General features: G+C 39.3%; 1 protein-coding gene across 7 annotated transcripts in view; it reads right to left on the bottom strand.

Annotated features, from left to right (window-relative positions):
• Positions 1-2,286: 2,286 nt before the first annotated feature.
• Camta (Calmodulin-binding transcription activator) overlaps positions 2,287-20,763 on the bottom strand; it is a 47,331-nt gene continuing 28,854 nt past the window's right edge. For 4 of the 7 annotated variants that reach the window (XM_089262242.1, XM_089262241.1, XM_089262246.1 and 1 more), the window contains 18 exons: positions 18,405-18,496; positions 14,106-14,173; positions 13,874-14,009; positions 12,437-12,508; positions 12,218-12,362; positions 12,102-12,157; positions 11,637-11,879; positions 10,357-11,574; positions 9,294-10,292; positions 8,635-9,227; positions 8,063-8,176; positions 7,894-8,009; positions 7,669-7,785; positions 6,522-6,589; positions 5,691-6,457; positions 5,506-5,580; positions 5,023-5,139; positions 2,287-4,956 (listed from right to left, as the gene is read on the bottom strand). In XM_089262242.1, the coding sequence (XP_089118368.1) occupies positions 4,911-4,956; positions 5,023-5,139; positions 5,506-5,580; positions 5,691-6,457; positions 6,522-6,589; positions 7,669-7,785; positions 7,894-8,009; positions 8,063-8,176; positions 8,635-9,227; positions 9,294-10,292; positions 10,357-11,574; positions 11,637-11,879; positions 12,102-12,157; positions 12,218-12,362; positions 12,437-12,508; positions 13,874-14,009; positions 14,106-14,173; positions 18,405-18,496 (5,042 nt within the window). In that variant the 3' untranslated portion in view covers positions 2,287-4,910. Of the gene's footprint in view, positions 4,957-5,022; positions 5,140-5,365; positions 5,394-5,505; positions 5,581-5,690; positions 6,458-6,521; positions 6,590-7,668; positions 7,786-7,893; positions 8,010-8,062; positions 8,177-8,634; positions 9,228-9,293; positions 10,293-10,356; positions 11,575-11,636; positions 11,880-12,101; positions 12,158-12,217; positions 12,363-12,436; positions 12,509-13,873; positions 14,010-14,105; positions 14,174-18,404; positions 18,497-20,763 lie in introns of all 7 variants that reach the window. The other 3 variants (XM_089262243.1, XM_089262245.1, XM_089262244.1) reach the window with 3 other exon arrangements.

Genomic DNA, 20,763 nt, shown 5'->3' with positions numbered 1-20,763 from the left:
GCTGGAGCTACCGACTAGGAAATACCCTAGGAGAAAAATTCTATTAAACATAAACGGAAATTTATCAAAGTGGAGAAGTGTAAACCAGATAAAAACTGTATGCCCATATAGACTTTAGACCATATATTTCCAGAGTCAACCCCACCTCTCTGTGCTTGTAACATTCACGCTAAGCAAAACATTATACCCCATTCACTTATATCCAATGAGTTCAGGGCATTAAAAAAAAATAATAAAAATCAGAAGCGTGAAACAATAAAATAATAACTCCGAATTTCCAGCTAATAAACAAATTTGGAGTTCAAATAACAAACAAAAATACAAATTGTGGGCGTCATAAAATCTGTATATACAAATATTTTTTATTTCATATATAGCTGGTACTATTATGAATGTTGTTGTTGTTTGTAACAACGGGAATTTCAATAGAGCAACGCTTGGTTTCACATTTCCCGCTTCCGCTGTGTCAGGCAACAGCCAGTGGAACGATCCAATCTGAGAGGCACAATGCAGACGCATTGGCCGGAATGGACACGTAACGATAACAAATCACATCATCTATTGCTGCTAGAGAGGATCGCGTGACATGACACGATCTAGGTGTTGTATAACACGAACGAAAGTTATGTTGACAAAGAGCAACTAATTATGTCATTAGAAAGTAAGACAAAAGAGCAGACTAGAGCGATAGAAAAAAGATAGAAATAATTTATTAATGATCTACCTTATGTTAATCAAGTTTTTAGGTTCCCTCTCTTTATAGTCTACAAATAATTTCAACTATATGGCCTCAGTTGCTCTTACTCTTATACTATGCAAATTCTCAAGTTGTAGATCTTCAATCTAGAGTATCTTGAAGCCCATTCTAAAATCATATTCTAATCGGCTTTATTTAATGTAAATGTCTGTTCATATTCACCTCTCTTACTCACGCTCCCATCTCTAATGACAAATGAGTGCAACAAATCGCATTTGTCATAGATAGAACTGAAGCGAGAGAACATTTGATATGTTGTTTGTGTATATGAAATAAATTAGGCTAAACAGCGATTGGCAATAAAACAGGTGTAAATTGAGCCAAGACAGGAAGGCTTTGGGCGTCAGTCCAATATAATGCACAAGCAGCATCCAATTACATGCAAGCAGATTTGTTTTAACAAGACGTTGCGAATGGATTTGGCATTTGGCATTGTCTACGTAATTAGGCAACAATGCAGCGAACAGATACGAACAAAGAGGCTGAAACATGCTCAGGTGTTAATTGAGCTGAGGAGAGGTAAGGAGTAGTGGAAAAAACACTCTAGCAACAGCTGCAGCCGAGGGCAGGTAAAAATCTAGCTCTTATCGACAACATGTTGCAAGGTTTTTCTTTTAACTCGTCTGCTGACTTTCACCCTGGCGATAGGCCAGGGGTTAACGGCGCCAGACAAATTGTTCACTAATTGGTTTTATTAAGTTATCAAGAATTAGGAAAAGGGTATCTCAGGGCCTAGGCTCTTAATGGGAGGTGTGACAGGAAACACATGACGTTGATAAGTTCACTTTTTATGCCTTGAGCCCATAACAAATGTGTAAACGATGCCTGATGTTGTTGGTGGTGTCGCTGACTTGGCTTAAGGCAGTATAAGCGCATACTTGTAAAGATATGTATGTGAATATAAGAATATCTGATTAGAAGACTATTATACCAGAAGAGTATAGAGTAGATGTTTGAGTAAAAGTGTTTGAGATTATATGAAAATGTATTAGTATATAGTACGTGTGGTTATTTATAGCATCTGAGTATAAGACCAGTATGGGATTATAAGGGAATGCATGTGTGAGCATATGTGTATAAGAGCATAGGAGTCTCATGAGTAAGAGAATACATGTACTTATTGGAGTATAAGAATGAATATATACTGTACACAAGATACCATCCGTATTTTAGTACAGTTTTTAGAACACTCCCTGAAATGGCTCTGTTTATAATTCTATTCCCTTGGCAAAAAGTAAATTCTATCTAATTCAGTTCAACTAAAGTGTTGAATTAAACTTTATTGAATTTAATTACAATTTTACATAAACTGGAAAGTCGTTTTATATATATATAGTTTATATATATATATGTTAGCATATAGCAATTATACAATTATTTTTCTTTTTGAATTCACGTTTAATTATACTTGTAAAATGTTACATATATATATAGATATATATATAGTTGATGTTGAATATTTCATAAGGTAGATGTATATATATATTATATATACTTTAATATGTGACATAAAAGTGTTTTCTTCTTTCTTCATTTGTTTTTGTTTCTGTTAACAATTGCTGCTTCTTCTTGACTTCTGTTTATTTTTTAGAATCCTACAAATTCTGGTGTGAAATTTAGAATATTTATATAGAGTAAAGCAAACATAAATTTAGTTGGTGTTTCAATTAAAGTTATATTATCATTAAAGACTTTTTGAAAGTTCTTAGGGTTATAGTCTAGCTATAAGAATTCAATCCTCCAATTCATTCTCAACAGATATGTGAATACCAAAAACAATTTTAGCTAGATTAAAGTTGCAAGTATAAAAATGTTTAATCGAATATCAACAATTGGTGTTGTTTAGTTTAGTTTAGATTTTTCTTTTAAGAGTTAAGAGTTTTCATTTTATAATATAACAGTTTTCTTTTTTTTTTCTTTTTTTTTTTTGGTAATGTGGATACTATGAAACTAGCATTTAGGACATTTTATGATTTTAATATATATATATAATTTGTTGTTAGCATAGACTTATTAAAATTGCTAGGGGATAGATTTTTTATATACTTTTTATTTTTTAATTTCAATTTTTTCATAATTAAAATTAAATTGATTTTTATTAGTTTTAAGTTTTTAGTGCCAATTGGCTTAAGGTACTTTAAGTTTTTCTTTTTTTTTTTTACTAGAGTTTAGTACATAGTGTGTATGTGTGTGTGTGTGTTTTGTGTGTATGTAGTAGTAGTAGTAGTAGTTTTATTAGTTTTCTATATAGATATATGTGCAAATATTGCAAAGGTTTTTATTTATTTGTTTATTTTTTTTTTTACATTTCAACAACATAACAAAAGAGCTTTAGATAGTTTTTTATTTCTAGCTCTAAAAATTGATTGCAATTCATTTTATTATTATATATACTTTTAATAAGTCATTAAGTAGAGAAAATCTTTAATTAGTCTTCATTTCAGATTAGTTTCGTTTAAGTACATAAAGTAGTTCAGTTATATATATAGTATATATATTGAAAGAAATGCAATTAAAAAGTTTTAAGAGTAGGTGCGGAAAATGAAGTTGTTTTTTTTTTTTTTTTTTGGTAAGTTTCAATATAGTTAACAATTGGTAATCGATCTATAGAATTGGCTCTAGCTGCAAGCCCGCAACAAATATGTCTAGGGATAGATAGAGTAGATATATTTATATATAGATTAACTCACAGCCCAAATGCAATGAGTTCTTTCTGCACATGTCGTAGAAATTGAAGTGTGTATGTGTATGTATGTGTGGCTGTGTATGTCTATCAATTCTTAATATTATATATATATGACAAGATTTCTTTCAATGTTTACTTTTTCATTTTTCTGAGGCGTGCTGGAGGTATGTCTATATAAATTGTATGTATGTCGAGTTTCACGAGTTTTGCTCAGAAAACGTTGTTATATATACAGTAAGTATATATATATATATTACTGTATATATACATATATCTTTTTGTTTATGAAAGCTAACAATGTGGACGGACAAAAATAATTTACAAAAATTCTTGTATTGTTACATTTAGTTTTGAATAGCGAAAATCGACCTTTCCCTAATGTTATCGGTTAAAGATTGAACAGTTATTTATATATATTTATATATATGTATATAGTACGATTTATCGATTGCATGCATAGGATATTATATTTGTATTAATTTATAATTTTTTATTGCTAGACTACAAAAGTCACATAAAGTTGACAGACTTGGATTTAAGTACTTGCGTTAAACAAATATATATATAGCGCATACCTAATCTTAAAGTACAGTTACAAATTAGAAAAAGGAAATGAAAACAAAATGTTTAACGTGATATTTTGTTTTTGCTCTATCGATTTTAGAAATCAACAACAACATTTGGACTTTCGAGCTGAGCTTTAAGTATAATATATAATACTATATATAGCTAGATATCTTCATACATATATATATATGATTAAAATCGAGAATTAATGCTTTTAGATATTATTACACGCTGTTTTAGAAACAAGCAGAGCTCAAAATTTAAATACAATTACAATAAAATAGTTTAAAGTTCTTGTTTAGGGTCGCGAATTAGAGCTAAATTGATATATTTACAAATGTAACTACTAGGCATATAGCATATATCATGTATATATTTAGAATTATAGCTATGTTTTATATTGATTTCTATTATTTGGTTTTAAAGTATTTAAGACTAAATCTCTTTTGCTACACTTGGAGTTAAAAAGTTTTTCGAAGGCTTCGTTAATAAGTTCTTTTGAGTTGACAAATGGAAAAGTAGAGCTCTCTTTATCTCTATATCTCTTTTGCGAAGATTTTTTGGTTGCTTTTGTTGTTGTTTTATAAAATACTAAAACTACGTTTTACAAAGTTTCAGAAAATCAATCGTTTTATATGTGTATATATTAAAATTCGTTATGCAAATGAATAAAAGTGCAGATCTTGCTATTACATATATAATTTATATATATATAGGTATATATATATATAAGTATTATCAAGTCAAAAACGAAAAATTCCACTACAAGAGGTGCTGCGTGTCTTAATAAACAATTATGAAAGTAGAAAGTTTCACTCAGTTGTTAAAGCTATTAATAAATTCTTATTGAACATAGTTTTTATTCCATATATATTTTTTGCTTCTCTTTTCGCTTCTCTCTCATTGATTGGATTGCATATGTTGCAGATTGTTGATGTTATTGTTGCTGCAAGATAAAAATATATATATATATTATTAATATATTTGCGATTGATATTGCGTTAGAAGTTACCTATTCTCACTATGGCATATTGCCATTTCCTGTTGCCCTTGATACTGCAAGTTTTGAAGGTATTCCGCCCTGCGTTGGTGCACCAGCTTCTCTTTTTCGGCTCGCTCTCTCTGTAGTCTATAGAGACAAGTAAATGAAGTATATAAGTATTTATGTAAGGATAAATCATATACGTAAATAATAATGCGCTAAATAATAATAGATAAACTAAAAGTATCGACTACTTATTTTCTTTTAGAAATCGATTTAAGAACTCGTAATTTGTTATTTTGATAACGAAAAAATAGAAAAATTATAAATACAAAAAACTATCGATATCACTATTACTCCATTAACATCTTACCAAAGTCGTCAAATTGCTATCCCAAATGCTAGCGTGCAAGATGTTTATATATAATTAAATTTTTAGTACGCGAACTTGACTTATTTATAGATAAAGCTTACGTATAAATAGAGATATGGCTATAGGGTATAAAAACTTACTTGATGCGTGATTGTCTCATGAACTGTTGTATTTTTCTGGCCGCCTGATTTTGTGTCGACTGCGAATATGTACGCCTGTGTAAGATACAGATTAGATATGGTTATAGATAATACAGTTTTAAGTGAATCGAAGCTTTTTGATGAAAATTGAAATATATGATTTCGCAAATGAAACTTTCACTCACTTCAAGGGACCCGACGGACTCGTCTCCTTGGGCGTGCTAGGCTGTGAGCTGAGCTCCTGCTGTTGCTGCTGATCCTGCTTGTAGTGATCGTAAAAGCTGGACAGGCATTGGGAATTGCTGCTCACACTGCCCTGTTCGCTGCCAGTGCCCAGTTGGGACTTCTTGAAGCGCTTGTTGCGCCGATACGACCGATAGCCGTGCTGTATGACTAGAGCTGCATTGGTCATCTGTCGGTAGTAAGCGTATTGCTTATAGCGACGATAATAGTTTTGTATAACGATTGCAGCGGTACGCTCCTTATTCTGCTCCTCCATCTTCTGGCGGCCCTTGTACGAACGATACGCCTTCTGTATGCACTTGGCTGCCTCGTAGAGCTCGCGCTGTTCGGTGTCTGTGAGCGTTAGCTTCGAGAAGTCTGCCTCGAAGGGATATTGCGATATGCTGGAAGCGTGGAGGAACTCCGTCAATTGCTTAGTTGAGGGCGGCGGACTAGGTGAGCTGACCGAAGGATCTGTGCCGAGTATGGAATAGCTAGCCGGCGATTGCAAAGGACCCGAACTGGCGGGACTCAGGCTAGAGCAAGGAGTGCTCACATCATGATATCGATAGCTGTGATCATGAAAATCGAAACTGAAATCGCTATCGAAATGCGTATTGGGCAACGAATCGAGCAGCGGATCCATAAAGCTATCTGTCAGTGCCGACGACTCCGAGGTGAGTGGCTCCGTTAAAGGGCTGCCCAAGACCATCATTTCATGCGCTTCGTTCTGCAAGAGAAGGATATACATTACCATATACATAATATATATCTATATACCACATCTCACTCACCTTGATCCTATCTGGCATAGCTGCTATAATATGTTCCGCTAGCGTTAAAACTTTTGCATCCGAGTCCCCTGAAAGTAGGCCACATAAAATGAATTGAGCTATACTTGGGGTTCGCTTTACTACGCTTTACACAGTTTCAATTAACGAGACTACATATAATGCTGTTTTTCTGTGTTTAAATATACATCGACAAGCACCAGAGTTAGTTTCACGAGGGCAGCTTGAGAAGTTGACAGTTGAAACTGTATAAAGTTTCCATTCAGATGGTTAGATTTTTTGAATTGATGGTCATGATTTCATTTGGTTGAATTTTGCTTTCACATTCCAAGAAATTTGTAATTTTTCAAGCCACCCTCGTTGATGAGCACGTTTGTATGTTTGCATGTGTTAGTTTTCCAATAGTCAGACACACACGCACTTAATATTTACAGAATGAACACATTTCGAGTATAAATATACAGCGTGTATATATGTATGTATGTGTGTGAGTATGTAAATATATGTATGCGTATTAGTGTCAGTGTTAGTATTAGTCTTAAAATTGGTTTTAGTGTTAGTGTTACACATCGATAAAAACACACATTTAAGATTAGTTCTAATCAAATACAAATACATATGCCGAACGTATATATATATAGTTAGTTATATCAGTGTCTGTGTGTGTGAGACACTCATCGAGTATTTACATCGAAACCATAAATTGTATTATGAATACACTCATATGCATGTTCATAGCTAGAACAAACATCAAGAACATCATCCGATACATTTATATAAATTAATTTTGGATATTATGAGGATCAGAGCTCATAGCTAGCTATGTGTGTGTATGTATATATATATGTGTGTGTGTATGTGTCTGTGTATTTTCTATATATGTATGTATGCAACAACAACAATTAGCAACAGCAACCAACAACAACAACATTGAGAGACAGACAGCGAGAAATATATGTATATATAAGAGTGTAAGAGAGAGATAGAGCGAGCGAGCGAGCTATACACAAAATGCATATTAGATTTGATGATGGCCAGCGCTTCTTCCCCCTTTGGATTGTTACGTTACATTATTACGACATTACGTTAAGTGGTTAGCATAGAGAGAGACAGAGAGTGAGGGAGACAGAGACAGCATCCTCAGACTAACCTACGACCGCATCGTTGAGCTCATTATTTAAAGTTGTGTCAGTCACGCTCGTCGAATTGTCATCGCAATCGATGTCTTTGTCGTGTATGGGACTCGATTCGCCCGTGGATACCTCGCCTGGTGTTTAGAATTTCGATTTTTATAGCATTCATATACAATCGTACACACAGTAAAGAGTTTATCTAATAGAGAGCATTAGCTCTTGATGGCCAGCCCTCAACTTACATAGAGCGAAATCCATTTTACGCATCGGCGATAGCAGACCGGAACAATTGTTGCCGCTCAGCGAGTCCAAAGGGGAATCCACGCCCAGAGCATAGTTGTCATGTGTCTCATAGTTGCTAAAAATCAGATTTATCAGATCAGATATCTAATATAGCTAGATATAGCTTACCCGTGCATTCTAGCTAATGGCTTTCCAGATTTGCTGCGCATATCCATGTTGATGCCACTGTCGATGGAAGAGCGCTTCGAGTAGCGACTGCTGTTATTTGGCGGACTTTGATTGCTAGAAGAGAATATAAACTTATTACACGCAATATCTTTTGTGGAGGATTCAGAACCTAAAGCTGAGAATTTCCTTTGAATAGAAAAGGTAAAGCTGCTAAATGTTTGATCTTATAAACTGACGGACATACGGACGAGAAGCGAACTCAGTTGCTGTAGCTAATCAGGAATATCTATTTGATGGGGTTTGGCATGACTACTGCCCTGAGTTCCCATTCTTCAATGGGTTTATGGTATAATGAAAACTGGTGAAATGAGGATAAGCCATTTTGATAAACAATTTCACATAGATGATTAACAGAGTCTATCAAAAAGGATGTCAATTCTAGGTGTACGTATACATCAGTCAAAACTATCTATATTAATTTATATATACTAGAAAATCATACTGAGATTCGTTAATGGAATGGCCTAATCTGACCCAACTGCAAAAATTCTACTCTCGTTGACAAAAATTACCTATGAAGCGCCACAGGTCGTAGGAAGACTCCGTCATGTCTGCGCTGCAGCTCCATCTCGTACACACTATAATTGGACTCATCAGTGGCCGCCTCGACGCCCAGATTCATGGAGAGATTGGCCAGTCCGCCGCGTGGTTGTGGCTTGCGGCAGCGTTCCTTCTCAAGCCGGCACAGCTGCTGCAGCAGCTGTTTGTGGCCCTTCAAGCTGGCCAAATCGAGTGGCGTTTGCTGTGCCTGCGTCTTGATCTTTAACGCATTATGATTCCACTTGTAGAGCAGCAGAGTGCACTCCAAATGGCCACGAACACAGGCCCAAGCCAAGGGCGTAAAGCCATGCACATCCTGGCTAAGTGCGTCCAGCTCCGTTTCCAATATGATATGTGGATTCTCAGCGCGCCAGTTGAGCATGGCGCCCACCAGCTTGGCATAGCCCAAGGCGGCGGCCAGATGAAGCAGGGTCATGCCACGCAAGCCAACGCTCCAATTGGCGCCAGTGCTGGGCGTGCTCCAAGCGTGCTTCGTGAGCCGATGGCAATAGAGCACCAGTTTCTCCTCAAAGTTGGGCTCAAGAAAAAGGGAAGTTTGATCGAACTGCAAAGGGAAATAAAGATCATAGTTGAGAGAGAGGACTTTCTTGTTGATAGTCGCTGCACTTACTGTGAGCTCATTCTCCAGCTTCAGCTGCAGTTTCTCATCGATGGTGGACAAACGGTTCAGCAACGTAAACTTGTACAGGCAGTCATTGGAGCTGCTGGCATCGAATGGCGCATCCGCCAGCAGCGACAACTTGTACTCAAACATCGCCGCATTGGAGACCAAAAACCCATCACAAGCCACCTGCAAGGTAACCAAACCTGCCTCATGTGCCGGACAGTAGCAGCGCAAAACGCCCTCCTGGACGAGCACCGTGGGCACAGGCTGCGCATCGAAGAGCACCGTGTAGCAGCCGCCATCACTCGTCCAAGGACCTGCCACGAGCACCTTGACCCCGCCCTCTGTGTAGGACCATTCCGGACTGAAATCACAAATGTTGAGCAGCTTTCGCTGCGTGCTTGTGGGCTGGGGCGTGGCTAGGTAGGAGCCACCGGCTTGATGATGCACCTGCTCGACGGCTGTATTATTCAATGCCTGCTTATCATCCAGATCCAGTTCTGGAAACTCAACCAGCATATCAAAGGCATCCAAATTGGCAAATACATCAGCCGTATCCTCGTCCTCACGTTCATTCGATTGCTGTTGAGCTGTTTCGTTGTTGTTGCTGCTAGCTATTGTTGCTGTCGCTGGGTCCTCTGCTGCTGCTGCTGCTGCTGTTGGATTGTTGCTGTTGTTGCTATAGGGCATGTTTGCAATGAGCGTGCGTTGTATATCCTCGTGCGATAGATCCAATGTCTCATTGAAGAAACTCATTGACTCCGCTTGGGGCTCATCGTCGTTGCTGTTGTTGCTGTTGCTGCTGCTGCGACTGCGACTGCTGCTGTTGTTGTTGCTGTCACTAATTTGGCTGCTGTTGTCACTGGAAGCACTGTAGTTGGCACAACCATTAAGAATTTGGGCATCAGTTGCCTGATTGTTGACGCTATAGTTGCTAGACGCCTGCTGCTGCTGTTGCTGTTGCTGTTGCTCGCTGTTGTTGCTGCTGCCGCCGCCCAACTCCAGCTGTCGATTAAATTTAATCAGCATAAATAGGCATAAATGCAGTTGATTTGCGGTCAAAACTTACCTCAGCGTGCGCATTGGCGCTCATTAAATTATCACAAGTTGTTGTTGCTGTTGTTGCTCCTCCTGCTGTTGTTGTTGCTGTTGTCGTTGTAATTTGTTGCTGCTGATTGCCATCGATAATCGACTGTAAGGAACTGGAGGTGGATGATGTTGCTGATGTGGAAGGAGTATTGCCAGCGGAAGACGTTGCTGCTGTTGCTCCAAGTTGATGGTTGCTATTGTTGTTGTTGTTGTTGTTGTTGATGCTACTGTTGCTGTTGCTGCTGTGATGCTCAGGTGACATGCACATAGCCTCAACTGGGGGTTGATTGCTGCTGCTGCCGCTGCTGCTGCAGCTGCTGTTGGGGGTTGATGTCTGTTGCAATTTATAATAATGTTGCTGCTGTTGAGTGTTGGCTTGCTGCTGTTGATTGTATATAAAGTTATTGCTGTTGTTGTTTATGACATTTAATTCGTTGTTTGTGTGAGCTGTTGCTGCTGCTCCTGCTGCTGCTGTTGTTGTTGCTTGGTTTGTTGTTGTTGCTGTTGCTGCTGCTACTGTTAATTGCTTATTGCTGCTGTTATTTGTATTGTGGCTCAGTTTGTTGCTATTTGCGGTCAACTGCTGCTGCTGCTGCTGCTGCTGCTGTTGCTGCTGGCTTTGGTTTTCAATTAGCTCCGTATCCATGACATTTGCTGCTGTTGTTGTTGCAGCTACAGCTGCTGCTGCTGCTGCCGCCTCCCTAGTTGTTGCCGTTATTGTTGTATTGGCAATTTGCAGGCGATGATTTAAATGTGCTGAGGTGTTGCTAGCATTGCTGTTGTTGTTGTTGTTGAGTTGATTATGACTTTGATTGCTTTGATTGTGACTAGCTACGAAGCGCTGCAAGTTCAGATGCTGCTGCTGCTGCTGCTGCTGCTGTTGATATTGTTGTTGTTGCTGCTGCTGTTGATGTTGTTGTTGCTGTTGCTGCTGCTGCTGCTGCTGCTGCTGTTGTATTATCAGATTGTTTCTTGTGGCCAGCATCTGATTGGCGCCACGATATTGCTGCTGATAGCTGCCTTCGTTGTGATTGGCCTGCTGCTGCTGCTGTTGTTGTTGCTGCTGGGGAATGATTTGAAATTTGATCGCCGACTCTTGCGGCAACTGCTGCGTGGCATTGTGGAACTGCGCGTGCGGGTTGTCCAAATGCAACGTGGCATCGCGCTGCCTGTGTCGCTCCGACCAACGTGAATACAGCTGCAAAGCAAACAGATTCTTAAGCCCCAAATCCCCATTTCCTGCTGCTGCTCTCCACTCACCTTGCTGGCCACCACAACGTTGGGCGTGCCGTTGGCTGTGCTGTAGGCGTCATTGGGTCGCTTCTCTGAGACGCTCTTCAATATGCCACCTGTGCGACGCATAACGGGATGCGTGCAGGTCTTGCCATCCGCACAGTTGGCATCGCCGCAGCCGCAGTCGAGTTGCTTAACCAACGCCGCTTGCCGCGAGAGACGTTGCTTCTCCATCAGCTGGCATACAATAGACTCTACTGTTTCGGCCGTCTGTGGGAGAGAATTGCATTTGATTAGCTGTCAAGGCTTAGTGAGCTGCCTGCTATTGGCAAGTTGGAAAACCAGTATAAAAAGCTATAAGTGTTATACAAATTATTTTAAAAACTGTTATAAAAGTACCGAACGTTTGTTTTGTATAACATTCCAACAAACTGTTATACAAACTGTTATATAAATTGTTATACAAACTGTTATATAAACATTAAAACTTACCGATATCTCAATATCATTGCCGGAATCAGAATCCTCATCTGAATTAACTGTGGACACTGCATACAACGGGAATACTTTTCAGTATAGACCACAACTGCTACAACTGTTATACTCACGCATAGGCTTTAGTTGACTAACCAGCTCCTCCTTGGTCCACTCCTTCTTATCGCCCCAGAGCGTTATGCTCGGCGCAATGACAGCCATTTTATTATCATCCGGATAGGGCACATTCAGATAATGCACCAAAACAATGTCCGGATTCTGTTTTTTGTTGTCACAAAGATAAAGTAGTTCAGCTAAGTAAGTGTGTCCCACAACCAAGCTGTCTTACCTACCTGCAATAGCCAGTAACATCTGCGATGAAATGTGGGCAATATGGCCGAGTGTACGTAACAACCATAGATGCACTGTGGAGCAATCGGGAAAACAATTTAGCCAGAAACAAAAAAATGAAACACAAACAAGAGCATAAAAATGTAGAGATAGAGATAGAGATAGGGATATAGATTTATATATTGATTTATATAGCTAGAGGCTACACGCAGCGCCTTGATTTAATTGGAAGACATAAAAAAGACGCAACTCAAATTAAATTACCAAACGCCCACGCTAGGGGGCGCCAGTGTAGACTCTAGCTGAAGGCAAAAGCCAAAAGTCAAGTGCCAAAAATCAAACCCTTTTTTCTGTGACTTCTACAACATTATCTACTGCTGCTGCTGCTGCTGCTTCCTCCTCATCTTCTACTTCCTTTACGCTTGTTCTTGTTTTTGTTTTCTGCGCAATTTCTTTTGCTATTTGGCGCTGATAAATTTTGTTGGCCGTCGTCTTTGAACGATATGCCGCTGACTTCTTTTCTGTCTTTTTGCTATATTTTCTGAAGTGTTCCACGTTTATAAATATTAGTTATCGTGTAAGCAGACAGACGGACAGACGGACGGACACACCGAAAAGGAAAACCCCTGCTGTGTGTTTGCCAAGTGCATAAATCTCGCGGCAGCTACTTGTCTTCGGCAAAAAAAAAAAAAAAAAAAACCTTCGCCAACTGCAAGCGGTATTAAAATAAAAATTAAAACAAACAAGAAAAATTGGCGTGAAATTGCCAACAGTTTTTTCCTCTTCTTCTATATACATTTATATATATATATATATATGTATAGCTAAACATATGAAGAGTTCCGAGTTCCCTGCGCTTTCACTTCAGTCAGACAGAAATACGCTTAACCCTAGCCAAAGCTTATTTCATTAGCAGACAAACAAACGCCCAGTACAAGGGTAAGGACAAAAAAAAAAAAAAAAACAAAAAGAAACTGTTATACTTATATTTCCGCCGGAAAATCATAATTCACTGCGAACGAAAAAAAAGTGTTTCTAACAACCCTCAAGCTGTTAAGGCAGTTAAACTTAAGCTTTGCCTTCCGTTTATTTGTCTTTATTTTATCTAGTCACTTTTATGGGTATCTGGACAAAGTTTTGTCCAGTTTTTAGGACTGTTTGGCTAATTGACTAATTGCCCAGCAGGCGTCAATGGAAGTTTTAGATGAAGAAAATGTCACCGGGAACAACTTTTCAAATCGGAGCGATGCTACTAAGCTACAAACTTATATATTATATATTGTGTGAACTGATTTTGGTTTGTGATATGAACTCATTTTAATGTTTATATGATGAATCTATCCCCTTAAATCAGTATTTCTCCATTACAATGTGAACCCATAGACCTCAGTTATTCTCACTATTAGACGAGAATGTTAGCCGATTGTATAATAGCCTACCTCAGTGCCTTGTACTTTAAGTTTCATGTGATCCTCGCGGGTTGTCTTCCCATCCTTGCGCTTCTTCCAGCAGTAGCCGTCGCGTCGGTAGCGCACTTTCTTTCTCGAATAGAGCAGCAGAGAGCCGCTCTTGGGTCTGTCAGGGAGAAAAGATAGAGAGAGAGAGAGAGAGAGAGAGATGTTAAGATATTGCGTTTCACACAAATGTGGGCCAAAATTCAGCATGACTCACCTTGTTTTGACTTCTTTTGATTGCCATTCGCTGTGCTTATCAAAGCTGATAAGAATCGCTGCGATTTCCTGAAATATTTTAGTAACAACAAACAAGCAAACAAATATTTGTTGAAAAAGCGTTTAAATATGTTTAGAGATGTGAGATTATAAATACACTAATAAGAGGTTTTTAGGAATATATATGAAATATTATATCTATATAGATACCAAATTACGACTCCCACAATGCCAGCTGTCCGCTGACCCATTATCTTATAGAGTATTTCGTCTTCATCTGATTTATTTTTCTCATCTCCCCCTCTCCGTGAGCGTTCTTCAGTTTGCCTAATCAGCAAGTCACGTGTGTTTACCGATTTTTAAAGCACAACAACAACAACAACAGCAGCAACAGCAATGAGAACTTCTATAAACTGTGCAAATGAATGTTAACCAAGTTAAGTGAACGTGCTAACAATTTCCGAGTTACTGGAACATTTTTAGCTAGCCAAAGCACTCGCGGCATTTCCTGCCCCATTGTCCGGCAAAAGTTTCCGTTTCTCTTTTCCCTAGTCCCTTGTCCCGTGTCCCTGTCCCTTTTTGTTGCTTTCGGTTTGTTGCGCATAAAACAAAGGAAAACATTTTAGAAATTTCATTTGACCGCAGCAGCAGCAGCAACAGCAACAGCCAAAGCTAAAGGCAGGAAGCCACAGGATGCCCAAGTGTGACCACAATTTACAGGTGTCGCCACTTGACACCTGGGCATGAGCAGCAGAATGAGTGGAATGGGTGTGTGAAACAGAGTGTGAGAGAAGTGAGTGAAGAATTAAAGGAAGAGAGGGAGAGAGAGAGAGAGAGAGAGAGAGAGAGAGAGAGAGAGAGAGAGAGAGAGAGAGAGGGAAAAAGCGTTGATAAATAGTCAACAGAAAATGGCTGAGAGGGAGAGAGACAGGGAGAGAGAAAGAGATATGATAGTCAAGAGTGAGAGAGATATGATAGTCAAGAGTGATGAAATTATGGTAAGGGGCAAGAGATCTAGAGACGCAGTTGATTATGAGACTAGTAGAAAATCGGAATGAGAAAGGGAGAAAAAGAAATACTAATAGTAATAGAGAATGAGGTAGAAAGGGAAAGTGTGAGAGAATGAGGCGGCAACTCTGTCGCGTTGCAAATTGTCAATTGTCAATAGAAAACGCGTGGAATACGAGGGAAGACTATAAAGACGATGAAATATGCGTAAGAAATGTGACAGCATATGAAGTCTATTCAAGCAATGAAGAAGAATGTGAAGTTAGCTGCTCTCAAGTACAGTAAAACATTCAAATGCAAATCACACAAAGAGCCAACTGAAAACGAGTTGGGTCTGAGCAACGCCGGGTGGCAACTCTGTGTGTTTGCTGAGCTTCTGCCCATTTGGCATTTCATTGCATGTTTTGCCGATAAAGTTATCAATTTGTTTTGCCAGCCTTGACGTTGCATGAATAATGTAAAGTAGCCATACACTCACACACACACACACACACACAAACAACATACACTCACATTCATGCCCATTCAAAGACGAAGAACCCATTCATCTGCGCCGTCAACAACTGTCCAAAAAAAACTCTCAGCTCTCAGCTCTCAACTCGCGCGCGCACAGCTGGCGACGCCCGTAGTCCATGCCCTCGCATGCTTCCACATGCCGTATTTCGTATGCCCGTAGTCCATAGTCCTTATAGTCCTCATACATAGCCCATTGACGATGTGCAGCAACAATTTCATATGTCAGAAATCGCAGCATTTTCGAGTGTCATAAAAATTGTATGCACAGCAGCTACACTGAGAGAAAAGCAGGAGAAGTGGAGCGAATATATGAAGAGTTTTTGAAACTAGAAATATATAAAGCTAGAGGTATGAATATAGTGATTAATTAAGAAAATTTTGAATTAACTACACTAGTCAGCAAAATTTAGACACGATTTAATGTTAATATTAATTATTTAGTTACTATTTCTTTAACAATTCTCTAGAGTTCACAAAACGGAAAGCCACTTCCAGCACACGTACTATTTCCATAACTCATGGCCTTTTTCTCTCAGTGTACTATACGAATTGGCCGCTGCTAGCTCGAGTAGGATGAGAGTTGAGAAATCACAGGCGCGTGTTTGTCAAGTGGCAAACGTTTGCATTTTGGTCCAAATTGCCTTTGACTTTGGCATTGGCTCCTTTGCTTATTTATGCATGCCCCAAAGCTCTGCCACAGCCACAAGCTGCTGCTTTTGCCACAGGCAACTCTTTCACATTTGTTGTTGTTGTTGTTGTTGGTTTTATGATGAATTCTAGGCACATACGTTCGAGTTCGAGTAGCTGCGCGAAATGCGCATTAAATATTTATGCGCACCTCAGCGCATTTGCTGCACACACGCACGCATGCCCCGCCCCTTGCCACGCACGCCTCCTGCCACAGCTCGTGGCACTTGCAGCACACACAAAACAATTATACTTTGCTATCTGCTCACAACTCTGATTATTATTAGCCCAATGGAACTTTGCGTCTCATTAGCCACTTAAGTTTCTTGATTCTTCCCAGAGGCGCCTTTCAGTGGGGCGTGGCATGTGCCATATATTTGACCAGAAGTTGGTATTATATTGCTCGGCTGCTTTATGGCCGAGTTGCGAGTCTCGGCGCCAAATTAAAACCGTGTGGTTAAAGCCAAAAGCCCAAGCGAGGCCATTTAATGGTCAGACCCAATGCTGAAAACCAACTTAAAAACCCCACTCAAAGCTCCACCTCCTGGTCAGCCTCCTGGCACGCCCCTGACCCTGCTCGGCCTGTAAGCAGACTAAAATAAGCGTGCGTAATTTTATTTATGCTTCGTACACGGTTACATTTTGTAATTTTTGCATGCTGATGCAGTAGAGCAGGCGAAGGAGGAGCAGGAGGAGCAGGTGGCGGAAGTGGCTGCTGGACAGGGTTTATAGTGTGGGGAGTACGACAACCATAGGCCACACAGACCCGCCCTTCCCCTTGCGAAACTTTATATTAATAAACTGTGGCACGGTCTGCTTTATACTCTGATTATGCTTCAGTAGATAAAAATCTGCCTGGTCGACGCGCACTTTATAATGAGAGAGACATGCTACTTATATACCCTGGGATGATAGGGGTATAACTCTTATAAGGTAAATACTTTACTGCCTTAGCACTCGATTCTCTTCTCTCTCTCGCTCTCTCTCTTCGAATGATTTGTGCTATATGGCTCTGTAATTTATTCTTTTATCATATTTTGATCAATTCTCTTTCTCTCTTTCCCTTCCATTCTTTTCTTTTTCTAGTCTTATCCTTTCATTGCATATGGCTCCTCTTCTATTCTTTCTATTCCCTATTCTCTACTCCTTTTTCTCCTATGCTCCACTCTCTCATTATTTTCTCTTCTCTTAATTGCTTAAAAATATATTTCTCTTCCCAATTATTCATCTTCTCTTTAATGATCTCTTCTTCACTCTCGATCCCATTGATCTTCTCTCTGCTTCTTCCTTTAAAGTATTGTTTATCCTCTGCTTAAACTTAGTCTCTCATTGCGTTACTTGATTTTTAATTTAGTCAGCTTGTCGCACGAGTATGTAAATTGTCGCTTAACGAATGCTGCTGCCCAATTCCACTGTCTCTCTCACACTCCCACTCCCTCTCTCTCACTCACTCTGTTGCAAAAACTTTACAACTGTCCAAATGAATATTTGCGGTTGCGTTTAATTCACAAGTAAAACAGAGAAACAGCCGTAGCCACAGTCCTAGCCAGGGCCACTGTTCAGCTTTTTTAAGCGCAAAAGTTTTATTGTAAACACAAAGAGCTGAAACGAAACTTTGGCGCGTACGTGCGCCGGCCAGGGGACAAATGCCATGGAACCGCCTCGCGAATCCTGGCACGCCAAACAATTTCTATTTGTATTATAGTTTTGGTGGCGCATAAACAGAAAAACAGAAAAAAAAACGGGAGAAGTTCGCGACTATTCCTAATAAACCAGGCAAGCAGAGCTGTCCAGATCAGGTCGAGGCGTGTCTTATTAATCTCTAACACGAAAAAATAGTCAAAGGAAGCGTGTCCCTTAGCGCTGTCAAAGTGTCCAGCCAGCAGGACTGGCAGGCTCATCCTGCCTGTCAAGTGCGAGTCAAGTTGTTTCTGTTGTTGTTGTTGTTCTTTCTGCTTTCAGTTTCGACATTTTTTATGTGCAATCAAATGCAAATCGAGTCACAAATACACACAGATACTATATATATGTATATATGTATATTATACTGTCTATAGATATATACTATGTTCATGTATGTTAAACTGACCTCATTTGTATTCCAACGATGTCGCTGCGATGGGAAACTGTCGGCTCTTGGCAGGCTCTCCAAATTGTCGGGCAGTTTGATAGGTTCGCCATCTGGAAAAACAATGAACGAATGAAATCGTAGCAAATGCATCGAAAGTGTAAGTACGTCTATCAAAAGTCACAATCCTGTTGCATAATGTAAATATATTTACACATTATTTGGTATATAGTCAAGCTGGCGCTTCTACCTCTTCAGCTGGCCAACAGGTGCAGCTAAATGCGACAAAAATGTAAATCTTGATGATTTATAGAATTTTAAATGTCAACTTAATAATGCCCCAGGTCTTCTGGAGTTCAGGTCTTCACGTCTTCACGTCTTAGCAACTCTACAAAATCATTTATCACTGGAATAACTTTTGGCATATGTCTGCCGCCTGCTGCTGCTGCTGACGTTTCCTTCTGCTTTTTTTTTATGGAAAATGCATTCTAGCCAAATGCGTGTCTTTCCTTTTGAACTGCTCTCTCACTCCTCTCTCCTCTCTCTCTTTGCCTCTCCCTTTGACAGTCATTGAATAATTACGCGCACTTAATGACGCTTGCAACTTGTAAAACTCGGAATCGATTTGAGGTTTACTTCCAGCTCAACTTTTGGCTTATTAAAATGCCACGCAACTATAATAATAACAAGTCAATATGTTTGCCAGTTAGCCTGGCAGCTGCTCAACTAGCAGATACTCTGGAATCAAGAATTTGTATATTTTTTTATATCATTATAAGGATTTACACTTTTTCTCTCTCTCTCTGACTAGCTGACTCTAATCTATGTTTCTCCTTACTTGTTTCTGATTCTACTTGTTTCTTTTGCTCTTGCTTTATCTATAATCTATTTCTCTCTTTATCTAATCTTTCTTACTACTTCGTGTCTTTCTCTCTCTCATTTCTTTTCGCTGTATTTCCATCTCTGTACTCAATATCTATTTCTACTTCTTTTCAGTGTAAATCCTTTCCCTGTTTCATCTTTCTCCCTGCCTCGCAGTTTACTGTTTTGGTAAATTCAATCCTCCAATCTTTCCTGCTATACTGTTTGTTCTCTTCTTTTATATTAACTCCTTTTTCGTTGCTCTTTCTCTAACAGTTTCCATTTCCCAAAGTTACAACCTGTTTACGCCTCTAGAATGCAATTCCATCACACCCGCCTACAGCCACGCATATACAGGGTATCTCAATAGCATCAACAACAGCTTTGTTGCTGCTCTTACAAATGGGCTATTCGCAATAAACTAGCGGCCAAAGTGTAATTTAGCAAAAATGTGTAATAAAGCGTCGCGCACTCGAAGAACTAAACGAATATATCAAAAGACGATATATAAACAGATGTATATGTATGTATATACGCTCTCCATGTATATATTTATTTAGAGTACATGTAGAATGCACTCTTAAGGGTCATAAAAAAAATAGTAGAAACATAGAGAAAAGAAAGAAAAGTATTGTAGAATTTATATAAAGTGCTCAACGTTTGCCCACAGCCGCGTAACCGAAAAAAGTGTTGCCAAATTGCAAATGGCATAGGGGCCGCAAGGGCGAAGGCTGCCAGAGGTTGGGGTGTCGAACGGGTGGCATAGACAGGACAGTGCGTGGGGCCTCACGATGATGTAGTTCAGCCCCCTTTTTGGCAAATGTGTTGTCAATGTAGTCCTAGACGTAGTTCAAATTGTTGTCGTTCGCGTTGTTTATGACCTTTTTATATGCCGCACGTTGGCAGCAGCCAAGCACATGCCGAGCGAGCGAGAGAGACAGAGACAGAGAGGGATAACGAGAGTAAGAGAGAGAGAGTCCTTGTAATTGATGGCGATATTTTTAGTTTAGTTTGATAGCACACTCAAGTTTTATTGCTCAACTAATTTGTCATGTGAAAGTTGCCTTGAGTTTGGCTTTAAAATGCCCCAAAGCGATAATTGTCGTAAATGCATATAAATATGCTGGATATACATATATCTATGGGTATATAGTGTATAATGAATCGGTTGTATATATATATATATTTTATTATGCAGTCGCTGCCATTGTTGTGCCACAAAATGTCAAAAACTGTGAAAGCCGAGTGAAGCCGCGTAAAAAGTCTGTTTGATTAATACAAATAAAAAGTTTTTAACTGCGCTTTGCATATTTCATGGCAAACGCTCAAAAAATCCACTGACGGCTACAGCCCCCCATATAATAGACTGACTGCCCAGGGGCGCTTGGTCTGGGGCGTGGCGTGGCTACAGCTATAGCAGCGGCTGCCAAAAAATAACCAAGTAACTGCTCTAGGCGGGTATTCGCGACTGCTAGATGCTCTGTAGCAAATTGAAAGACGAAACTTTTAGTTTAAATGG

The sequence above is a fragment of the Drosophila navojoa genome, chromosome 5 (assembly GCF_054131105.1).
Source record: "Drosophila navojoa isolate 15081-1374.11 chromosome 5, UAZ_NAV_1.0, whole genome shotgun sequence".
In the NCBI taxonomy this organism is placed as follows: Eukaryota; Metazoa; Arthropoda; class Insecta; order Diptera; family Drosophilidae; genus Drosophila; species Drosophila navojoa.
The sequence above is the reverse complement of the archived record's forward strand: the minus strand, read 5'-3'. Positions and strand labels throughout refer to the sequence as shown.